We start from the raw sequence: 12,062 nt of genomic DNA on the forward strand, positions 1-12,062 counted from the left end.
AGAAGGAGAAAGTTTATATAATTGTGCAAAAATGTAAGAAGTAGATGTAAAAAGTTAAAAGTCTGAAAAATAAAACTTACTCCAGTGAAGTGTATAGATAACCAACATTTCTACTCTACATCTCTGTACGCCTGTCCAATTCATGGCCAAATAATTGAATTCCCATGTGTGCATTTAGGAGAACCACAGGAAGGGGGCACTGTGGGAGCTCAACGATCATGTCTGAGAATGGGTGGGAAAAAAATACAAAGCACATCATAGGCTACGTTCACATTACCAGGCTGAAGTGACTCAAATCCATTTTTTTGCCCAATGTGGCTCAGGTCTGATTTTTTTCATGGCTGTGTGAACGTGCCAAATCTGATTTTTTCTTTTATATGTGGTCCTAAATCGGATACGTATCCGATCCATGGACTTGTGACATGAATGTGAACGGTCAAGTCAGAATTCATGCATCTTTTTGCTTTTACGCATGCGCTATGTGCTTCTCTCTCATACCTACACATCTCTTTGTGCAGCTGTGCAGCTATAGCTGCAAAAACAGCAAAAGCAAACCGCCTGGCCTTTTTCACCTCCTGGACCTAAGCATGAACTTCAGACCAGTTGTTTACTCTCCACTCCAGCAAAAGATGCTCCACATATGAGCTGCTAACTCATCTATTTCCCCTTTATAAAGCTACGAGTCTCTCGTCTCTCTAATATTAGTTTTATTTTTTTGTTGTTGTTTATAAAGAAGTCAGTGTTTATACATGTATCAATGTGCGCATGTGAGGCGTTTCAGGGACAGATTCGTTCACATTACACACAGATACAAGGCACTTACATTTGTGAATATGAACCGTCAATATAGACAAATCTGATCTGAGCAAAAAATCGGATTTGAGCAATGTGGCTTGTAATGTGAACATAGCCTCAAAAGAGCTTGAAATCTGATTAAAAAAAACTCATTTGGCACGTTCACACAACCATGAACAAATCAGATCTGAACAAAATTGAGCAAAAAAACTGATTTGAGTCACTTCAGCCTGGTAATGTGTACGTAGCCTTATAAGACCTGCAGGGGTTAATGCCAACCTTACATCTAACGATTGAAAGGTTTAGTCAGTCGGGGTTTGCGTCACGGCGCTCAGATAAAATCAACTGTGTTTCATATGATCACAAGTCTTGAGACCGGGCTCACGCAAATAGTGACGGGAACAACGTCAAAAACCAATAGGAGAGCTATGGGAAGAGGCAAAAATATATTTCACGTGACTTTTTACAAACGATTAAAAAAAATGTGGTTATATGGTTCTTACTTTAATATGTACAGTATTTAAACACAGGTAGCACTTTAAAGTGATTATATTTAAAGATATTTTATTTTGCACTACTTTGTCTTATTGTGCTGTAGTGTTATTTTTAATACAAACAAGTTTAATAAGTACACATTTTGCAGGAATGATGTTCTTTATTGCATTAATTCTATCTGAAACAAAGGCAAATGTACAGCAGTGAAACTGTGATTCTTTGCTATACAGGGTTGTAGCAAAAAAGGGGGTAGTGAAGCTTATAGGTAGAGTTGAACACAAAATGTGTTGTATTAAGAACTAACTGTGGAATATTAAGAACTAACTGTGGCAGAAAAATAAACTGTTGATGAGGACAAAAGCTGTGAGTCTCTGATAAATCACAGTATTGATATACACATTATTTGTAACTTAATATGCAATATATATATATATATATATATAGTATGTAAACTCAACCAGAAGCATGAGGGCAAAATCTGGCTGTGACTATTCTGTGGCTGAAAAGTCTGTGACGAGTCTTTAGATGTGAGAGGGTGTCAGACTTCAGTCTGTTAAAAGTCTTTTTTTTTTAGATTCTTTTCAAAGTCGTGTAGCGTATGGACAGCTTAAGTGGAAGCACACCAGCTGGATGAAATCTACTAATGAGAAGGCCCACAGTATTAAGTTTGGGGTGGGGCCTCATGAATTTAGTGCTCTACTAAAAGAAAAGCCACCATCAGTTGTTGCCAGTCACTGTGAGCTGCAAGTCTTGTAGGAATGGGTTTGGGACAGGCTGGCGTTAGGCTGTTTCTTTTTGCTCTGATGGCTTTTTGTGAAGCCCAGCGGCGAATGTGGGAAACAGAGGGAGCTTCAGGTGCACTAAGAGATTTAGCTGGTCTTCAACCCCGTGTGAGGAAGCCTGCACCAGCTGGACACGGGCCTCAGGCTCCTGCCCAACCCAATGTGAGCGTGAGGCCCCAACAACGCTTTAATCTTCAACCCAATTTACCCCCAAACTCCCGCAAACCTGTGGAGGTCCAGTTTCACCAGCAGCTGCAGGGACCTGTGAGGAAAGTGACTTGGAGGTTTCCACAAGTTCCACTTAAGCCAACTGCGGCACCAGTGCCCTTTCAGATGAGGGAACCAGTCTCTGTTAACAGTGTAGCAGCGGAGTGTGGTGAGAAGGACGTGTATGTGGAGGTGAAGCAGGATTTCTTTGGGAATGGCCTGCTGCTAATGCCCTCTGCCATCACACTTGGAGGCTGTGGGCCATCAGGGCAGGATGTGGTTGCTAATGTTCTTATGTTCCGATCTGAACTGCAGGCCTGTAACAGCATCGTAAAGGTATTTCTAGCTTTTTAAATGATTTATTTTTCTGGCCTTGTTGTAAAATCCAGCTTGATCAGGTGTAGTTGATTGTGTTTTTAGGATGGTCTCGGTGAGTGGTTGATGGTTTAGACCACCCATGATCAAATTTAATTTCCAAGAAACACCTAATGTAGGTTAGGTAATGTGTGCTTTTTTGCAAATTTGCAGATTATTGAATTATTGTTAATGGTCAGTGCAGTGTGCCTACTGAGACATTTCAGAAAACTTTGAACCCCAGGTTAACCCTCTTAAACCCTGCGTCCATTACAATGGGCATAATGTATCTTCTCTTTGTTATGCTATATGCTATGTTATGTGCACATAACACTAATTGAGACCTGTCGTCTTTCAGAACAGACCATAAACCATCCAGTGGACCAGTTTTTAGAGCCAACAAAACAAAGGGCTTATTTTCACTAATCACAAAACACTAATCATGTTTATTTTACTGTTATGGATGGTTTGTGGGAAAAAAAAAACTATCACGTAATTTTAAACATTGGCTTCTGAAGCATTTTATTTTTGGTAATTTGATTTAGTATGTTTTATAGTTTTATTTTATGTTTGTGCCTCAGGAACAGAAACCAGCTTTCTTATATACAGCTCTGGAAAAAAATTAAGAGACCACTTCAGTTTTTCCAATTTTGCTATTTATAGGTATGTTTGAGTAAAACAAACATTGTTGTTTTATTTTAGAAACTACTCAACATTTCTCCCAAATTCCAAATAAAAATGATCATTTAGAGCATTTATTTGCAGAAAATGAGAGGGCTGCATTTACAAAAAAGATGAAGAGCTTTTAGACCTGAAATAAACTATTTATGTTCATTAAGTTTTAAGAGAAATACATATTTGGTGCAACAACCCTTGTTTAACCACAGTTTTCATGCATGCATGTTCTCCTCCACCAGTCTAACACTGCTTTTGGATAACGTTATGCCACTCCTTGGTTTGATGGCTTGTGATCATCCATCTTCCTTTTGATTTATATTCCAGAGGTTTTCAATTTGGTGAAATCAAACTCATTATGTAAGTGGTCTCTTTATTTATTTATTTATTTATTTATTTATTTATTTATTTATTTTTTTGTTTTTTTCCAGAGATCCATCACTGGAACTTAGTTCAGGTCAAGTATTGCACACAATACAATATGGCACAACCCCAAGTGCAGCATGGTCAACCTCTGTTACACTGGTTGCCAGGATGACTATTAGGATGATTTATGCTAGTAGGCCAGCTAAACCATCAAATGAACACACCCTGTACAGTTCATGCTGTTTTTCCTTTTCAGTACAGGACTATAACTTAACTAGATCTTATTTTAAGTGTTTATATTAATTGGCCATACTGTTGGTCACCTAAATGGACAAAACAGCAGCTGCTACTGTGGTTTCATTAATTCTAATTGATTCAGTATTTGGTTTGTTTAATGATTCTAATTGTGATAATGATGATAATGGTCTTGGTGGATAAAAATGCTCAGCATATTTGAGTTACTGTCCTGTCTTAACAGAACCCGTAGCTCTGGAATGGCTTGTAAATGAGCTGGATCAGGTGTGTGAGCAGGTTAACTTTAGAACAAGGGACCGGATTCCTGCAGTTTTGAGCTTTTACGGCTCAACACACCTGCTTCAACTCAACTGTTAATTGCCAGATTTAGTAGCTCTGTTGGAGCAGGAAATTAGCAAACACTGCAGGACAGGACAGGGATGGCTAGATGAAGCCCCATTATTCCCCTTACTATTCAAAAGCTTAATTGTCATTTTAACTACTTGTAATTGCCTCTTGGCTTTTTTGTTTAACAGTGTTAGCATAAGAATACCCACAGCCAAGAACATGCATTTAAAAAAATTCATTGGTCTAATTTTTTAATGTGTGGTTAATGGTGGGAGAGTATGTAATGCAATGTAAAAAACTCAGTATGAGCTGTCCAGCCTCATTTGTTATATTCCACTGACACCAGGGCTGGTTTATGGAGAGCCTACCCACTTATTTTCACTGTTTTCAGTCCTCAGTGAATGAGTAACAAATAATTCAGGATTTTCCATTAATTTTGGAAAGTAGAATAAAGTATTGTTTTTTTTTTTTTTAAAAAAAGGCTGAAACATATTTCAATATTTCTATTGAATGCTGACTGGTTGAGTGGAGGTCCACCAGAGCCAGGATTGGAACACTGGGTCATGTATAAAGTACAAGATTCTCAGATCTCAGTAAAAGTACTTTCTGTTTTGTTTTTTTTTTCTTTGTTTTTTTTTTTATTTAAGTTACTCTTTACTCTTTTTTTAGCTAAAAATGTTGACAATAAGAAATTAAGTAAAATTAATTTGGATAACTGGCTATTCTGCATATGTCTTCAGTCCCTTTTTAAAATAACCTTTATCTGTGACATCATAACCTTCAGTTTAATTTTCTTATTGGACTGGGTGGATGGGTGAAGGCTTGGACACATTCAAGTAGCTTGATTTAATATGGCCTATTTGATAAATAATAAAAAAAAAAAACCTGCAGACCTTCCAAAAGTTCCAAAGGTTAACATTCTTCTAGATTGAAATCAAACAACTATGCTGTGACACAAAAGGCATGTTATATTGATATTAAGCTCACTGATTTAATTAACCACTGGTGTTCTTTACAGATGACCGAGGATGACCTTATCTATTCCTTTGTGATAAACGTTGCTGCAGAGCCTCATTTAGACACTCCCATTACTCGAGAGGATGGTGCTAGTGTTTACATTGAGTGTCACTACTTAAGGTAAAGACAAATTGTATTTGGCTGGCTTTGAGTTGTGTGTTGGTGGTGGTCGTGTGGGTTTCTTTTCATAATTTTTTTTTTTTTTTTTTTTTTTTTTTTTTTTATTGAATAATTGGATTAAGTGAGCAAATGCATCTTTAATCTGTTACAGAAAAAGGAACGTAAGCAGCAATGCCCTGTTGCCCACATGGATACCTTATGCTGCTACTAAGGTGGCTGAAGAACGGCTGATGTTTTCTTTGAGGCTCATGACTGGTTTGTGCAATTTGTTTTGACTAATTTTTTTCAATGCACTGTTGTGGTATTGGTTACTTCTGCTTTAAAATCAGGTTATTGGTCCACTGAGCATGGTGCTGGGTGCTATTCTGGAGGGGGACCGCTGGCCAGAAGAGCGCCGTCAAAGAAACACACTAACGGCAGCTCCGCCTCACTCTGTCCTGCCTGGAGAAACATGAACGAAACTCCTGCAGCTAATTAACTATAACCCTTTTAAATACAAGAATACTGTAGCTTGAAGGATTAATATTAATGCACACTGAGTGTATGTATTTGTTAACTGGAGAACTTTGTCAACTGGAGGGAATTGTGATGAACTAGAACATCTGCTTAAATACTGTAATGCCTCTAATGCAGGAGTGTCCAAACTACGGCCCACGGGCCATTTGCGGCCCGTTTCCTTTTTTGGAGCGGCCCTCGAGGTATTTTAGAAGTAGAATGAAAGTTGGCCCGCTGTTAAGCAGGATTTTAATCTGAGCATTTCTAGCGCAGAAAAACGGACCAATGAGTCTAAAAGTTGCCGTAATGAAGGAGTTTAATATTAAGAGACATCATGAAATTTAACATCAATTTGAAAAATCTTAGTTTACACAACACTGTAAAAGATAAAGATAGTAAGTCAAGTAAAATGGTGTGTAAATGAAATAATCAGGAAAAAAGTATTATTTAAAGTGGTATATTTCATTATTTGTTTTATTACAGAGTCTGTGGCCAGTGACTTCAAATATATTTCTCCTTCTGGCCCCCAACAAAAAAAGTTTGGACACCCCTGTTCTAATGGCTTTAATAATAACATTGTAAATGTCTGTTAAACCTGTGTCTTGCTTGTGCAAACAGCTTTTGAAAATAATCTCTTAGTAGTTAGTAAGTATTTTAGGTCCATTAATGGTGTTTATGAAACTAACATATTTAGCTAGTTTTGTAAAGGAAGTTGTGTTGAAGTTGTTGGGGTATCTCTAAGGTCTATTTACATTTTGTCAGCCGGTTTTCTGCTCATTAAGTCTAATTACTTCATATATTGTGTCATTTTGCAGGAAAAGGTAAACAAAAAAGTAATCAAAGCCTTAAATTAAAGCTTTAGTGTTTGTGTACTCCTAACAGTACAGTAATGTACAACCCTATATAAAAGCCCAGTCCTTTAAAAAAAAACTATTCATGATTTAATACAGTGAAACAGTCAGAATCTTGCACAATATTGTGATGTGCATTTTTGGTCCTACTGCCCAGCACTAACTGAGCTGAATTGGAGTATATCACTACTGTCATTGCTATATTAGACTCTTCTTGCCAGAAACTGCTTTTATGTAATTGGACTCCATTAGCTTTTTGGTTTTCTTTTTCCATTTTTCAAAATGTTGTACCTGGAACTGGATACAGGAGAAGGGACTGAAAGGTGCAGAGTGTTAATTTAACGTGAAGGATTGTCCATCTACAGAATGCAACCAGCCACAAATTAAGAATCTGGGATGGTTTTGTTTGTTTCTGAAGGTGATGGTTTCATTTTCTATAGTAGTGGTTTAAAATGTAAATTTCACTTCCTCACAGAAGGGGCAACCTAGGTACAGTACATACCAGATTTTGCAGTGCTGGTTTTGTTTTGTATTTTTGGTATTTAGAAATTAACATTTAAAAAATCATGTCCAATGAATGTCCTTTGTTGCACCCTTTGAGTAAGTGGTCATCTTGTATGACGTCTCCTTTGCAGATGACTGGAAGTATGAAAGGCCGTCCAGCCAGTATTACCTGGGAGATGTAATCAACATTGAAGCGTCAGTGACTCAGTACAACCACGTACCGCTCCATGTGCTGGTGGACCGCTGTATAGCCACTCCTGTCCCAGATGTGAACGCAGTCCCAAGCTATTCAATCATTGAGAACCATGGGTGAGCCTGACCTTTAATCCTTAATACACCTTGCTGATGCTCTTCTGACCAGACTAATTTGTTTATCTCTTTTTTTTTTTTTTCTCTCTAGGTGTTTGGTTGATGCCAAGGTTACAGGCTCAAGCTCATATTTCATGCCTCAGGATCAGCATGACAAGCTGCAGTTTCAGTTGGAGGCTTTCAAGTTCTACCAGGACAAAAGTGGTCTTGTATGTAAAGGATTTCCTCTGGGGACAATGTGCCCTGTATACTCCTAAATATGGTTGAACATGACCTTGACTGATATGATTGAACCTTGATGGAACCAATAAGGGGAGTTACCATTAGTGGAACAAGAAAACTTGGTTATGGTAGATGTTTTTCCTTTTTTTTTTTTATTTTTTTTTATTTATTTATTTTTTATTTTGATTAGTGACTATTCCTGGTTCTTTAGCAATTGAACATGACTATATTTTTCTCTGGCAAAAGGCAAAACATTTAAGTGGTGGTGTGTCTGAAGGTTTATTATAAACAACCAGCAGCCACACCTTCCACTTTTTTAATCTTGTGGTCAGGTTTTAAACAATTGCTCACAAAAATTTGGACCATAGTCTTTGGAATATCTCCATATACAATATTTTGTGCAAGATTTTTGTTAAAAAAAATAAATAAACGTTATCTCATATGCTGTTCGGGTTACCATAAGTTTGAGTGAAATTGGTTTGAGTTTCAGAGGAATTGCATTCAACAGAGCCCATTAGCAATCTTGAGTTAGCCATTCTAGCTGAAAGTTTGTGTTCAGCTGCAGTATATTAGCCAAATATTTTTGGACCAATCATTTAGCTTGGACCAAGCTTATGGATGCCACTCGTCCAAATGTTTTATCATTTGGCAAAGTTGTTGGATGCAGACACCATACTTAGAACATCTTAGCAACCAACACAAGTTTCTGCATGAACTAATTTTATTTAACCTTTATTGGTTTTATTTATTTATTTATTTATTTATATTATGCGCCAGTGTTAATAATAATAATAATAATAATAAAATTAATAATAATAATTGTCTGCAATTCACACAAAGGTAGACTCATAAGATTTTATGTCTATTGGATAGGAAGCCTGTGCTTAACTTTTTTTTTTTTTTTTTTTTTGTAATGGACACAGGATCCAAAAGGGTTAATCATTTCCATTATTGTTACATTTAAATGGCCATATTCCCAGGTTTTACACTCACTGTTTGGCTGGAATTAAAACCTTTTTTTTTTATATATAAACATCCCATTAAAATAGACAAGGGCATGTTCTAAAACTATATTTTAATGGTCATCATTTGTAACTGAGTGCAGAAAGACTGATCAAAACCTTGACTTTTCTCTGCAGGTCTACATCACATGCTATCTAATGGCAACTAAAGCTTCTGCTCCTAGTGATGCTGAGAACAAGGCTTGTTCTTATTCTGTCAACAGGTATGTTCTAAACAGGAAGTTGTAAGATGGGGGGTCAGGCTTAACAGGAGGTACTACTAAATTATCCATTTTCAGCTGCCATTAACGTTCTGATCATATAAGTACGTGTGTGAACTGGGTACAGTGAGTCTCAGGGACTCTCCATAATCCAATGGTTTCAAACCACATTTGGAGCTGGTCTGAGTCATGACCATATTTTAATTATAGCACTGACTGGCGATGTGCCATGTTGCGTTGTGTGCAATATTGCCAACATTATATTGTGAATGATATTGTACCCTGAGATATCGTGCCATCACCCACCCCAATTATCACATCACGGTAGCATGTTGTTTTTGGCTAAAGAGAAATTCATTGTTCTCATTTCCCTTTATATTCCACAATGGTGGAACAAACTACCTTCCACTACCAGATCAGGAGAATCTCTCGCTATCTAAGAGACTCCTGAAGACAGAGCTCTTCAAAGAGCACTTACTCTCCTAACACCTCTAACTAACTACGTTCCACTACCAGATCAGGAGAATCTCTCACTGTCTTTAATAAACTCCTGAAGACAGAGCTCTTCAAAGAGCACTTACTCTCTTAACACCTCTAACTAACTACCTTCTACTACCAGATCAGGAGAATCTCTCACTATCTTTAATAAACTCCTGAAGACAGAGCTCTTCAAAGAGCACTTACTCTCCTAACACCTCTAACTAACTACCTTCTACTACCAGATCAGGAGAATCTCTCACTATCTTTAATAAACTCCTGAAGACAGAGCTCTTCAAAGAGCACTTACTCTCCTAACACCTCTAACACACTAACTACTTCTAACCTCATTTCCTTCTTCCCCTCCTTCACTTCTCTATCCCTTTATTTCCCTTCGACCTCCTTTAAGCCCTATCTAAAAATGGGTAATCTAAATTCCTATTACTTTTGTACTTCATTATTGTAAGTCGCTTTGGACAAAAGCGTCTGCCAAATGTAATGTAATGTAATATTTACTAGAGACAGATTATGTGTCAAGTATGGAGATATTTGTAGTGCATTATTATCATGCCATTCTGGATTATTGATTCATGTTGCAAATCTAATTCTCATTTATTTATTTTTATTATTGTTTGTGGTCAGTTAGGGGTATGCCATCATATTGTGTGAAATAAGTAATCATTTTGTTGCAGTAGTGTTAATTTGTTTAGTTCAGTGGTTTGTTAGATCACCAAGAGTATTGTAATCGCAGAACATGGCGTGAAATATTACTTTAGAATCATATCGCCCATCCCTACTGACTAGGGCTGCCTAATTTATTTTGGTAGTTGACTAATCCCCCAATTAGTATGATTTCTGCCATGTCCACCAACTTTAATTCTTATTCCGCCGTTTCTATTGTTTTTAAAGGTATTTAAATGTTGACGTTTAAATGGTGGAAAGTACTTATATTTAGTAATTAAATATGTAATCTGTTTAGGCACTTCTAGGGACAAACTGAGTTGAGTGTAAACTGTGTAAGCCATTTACCCATCTCCCATTGCACTTCTGTCCCAAGCACTTTGTATAATAGGTACTGTTACAAATAAATGATTAGTTGTTGATGGGGCTGGACCTGAACATTCATGTATTTGGAAATTTGCTTGTTGCTTCTGTCTGACATTAAAAGTAAAGTTTTACATGATGATAAAAACTTGCAAGCATTTCAAAGCTGATTTATCTAATAAAGTAAGGGGTAATCCTCCCACTAAGAAATGGGACAACCCTTTAATAATGTTTCTTATAATTAAATTAAGAAAACTGCTTAATTTCCACGTAAATAGTGGTGCTCTTTAGGTGATCCTGACAGTGTGTTGTGATGCAGAGGAGCAGTTCAGCAACCTCACTACTAGACTTGAACTAAAACAGTGCTCTAACTATTCAGTGTCTCAGTATCTCTTATGTTCCACCTTAAATGCAGCAGTCTCGGTAACTGGTTGCAACATTTAGAGTGGAACAGAAAATTCGGCTAGCTACAATGTACTACTAAGAAACTTGTGTTTAAATCTTATAAAATTGGGGCCATAATGTGTTGAAATGGCATCGTCACCCTCTTGCTGTGATTTTTGAAAACCCTTCATTTGGAGTGTGCCTACATTTGTTGAATATGTTGCCTAAATACTTTACTGTATCCAAAAAAAAAAATCTAGACCCACTGTCCCTAGGCTAAGCGAAAGGACATGGGGTGAAATGAGTGGTTCTAATGAGCTAAGGTGAGTCACCTGGCTGGTGAACATCAGTTAGGGCTGAGGCCAAGAAGTTTCCATAGAAACCTGGTGGATTTAACATTATCTGCCTCTTATCCAGCAGAAGATGAAATGTATGATCTCAGGAGATGCACAGGAGAACAGGAATGTATTTTGAGCAATAATTTTACCCATGATTATGGTTAAAATCTGGTTTCTTTTAGGTGGACAGCAGCATTTGGTGATGACCAGGTGTGTCGCTGTTGTGACACAATCTGTAGCTTAAGGAAGGGAAGAGATGTGTCCTCTGAAGGTAAGGTAACAAATGACTGACAAAGCCACAGAAAACTCTACAAGACATGGCCAGATTTAAATTTTCATCTTTCTTCCTACCAGAGTTCCAGATTTCACTTCGTCCACTCTCCATTGAGGATCCTATTGATTCTGATGAACCTCAAGATCTTGTTCAAAGCTCAAGAGAAAATAAAGCTACGCTTACGTAAAGAAACCCTGTGGTCTTTCTGTTGGTTAAAATTATTGGTATGGTGTATGACTGACTGAATCGCTTCGTTCAATATGTTTTTTTTTTTGTTTTTTTTTGCCTTCAAACTTATTGAGTGGTAAGAGAAATTGTGTACAGATTTACCAAAGAGGTTTATAAATATGTTTATAAATATATGTTCAAGTGTATGAAGGACAAAAAATGGCACATATAAATAAATGCACATTTATATAAATTTTACATAAAGTAAGGTATCAAAAGTTTTTTTTTTTTTTTTTTTTTTTTTCCCCCAAATTAACCCATTACTTTTGGCCTTTTGCCCTTTAGTGTCTGACATCAAAAGGATATTCTAAATTGGGTATT

The 12,062-nt window shown here is 37.0% G+C and overlaps 1 protein-coding gene across 1 annotated transcript; it reads left to right on the forward strand.

Annotated features, from left to right (window-relative positions):
• The first annotated feature begins 1,977 nt into the window (after positions 1-1,977).
• On the forward strand, positions 1,978-11,705 carry LOC111193015 (zona pellucida sperm-binding protein 3). Its single transcript, XM_022671650.2, has 8 exons — positions 1,978-2,615; positions 5,275-5,393; positions 5,545-5,648; positions 7,375-7,552; positions 7,644-7,761; positions 8,914-8,999; positions 11,422-11,510; positions 11,594-11,705. Exons 1-8 carry the CDS (start codon positions 2,049-2,051, stop codon positions 11,698-11,700), a joined length of 1,368 nt encoding a protein of 455 aa, XP_022527371.2. The 5' UTR covers positions 1,978-2,048; the 3' UTR covers positions 11,701-11,705.
• Positions 11,706-12,062: the final 357 nt, after the last annotated feature.

The sequence above is a fragment of the Astyanax mexicanus genome, chromosome 19, assembly GCF_023375975.1.
Source record: "Astyanax mexicanus isolate ESR-SI-001 chromosome 19, AstMex3_surface, whole genome shotgun sequence".
In the NCBI taxonomy this organism is placed as follows: domain Eukaryota; kingdom Metazoa; phylum Chordata; class Actinopteri; order Characiformes; family Acestrorhamphidae; genus Astyanax; species Astyanax mexicanus.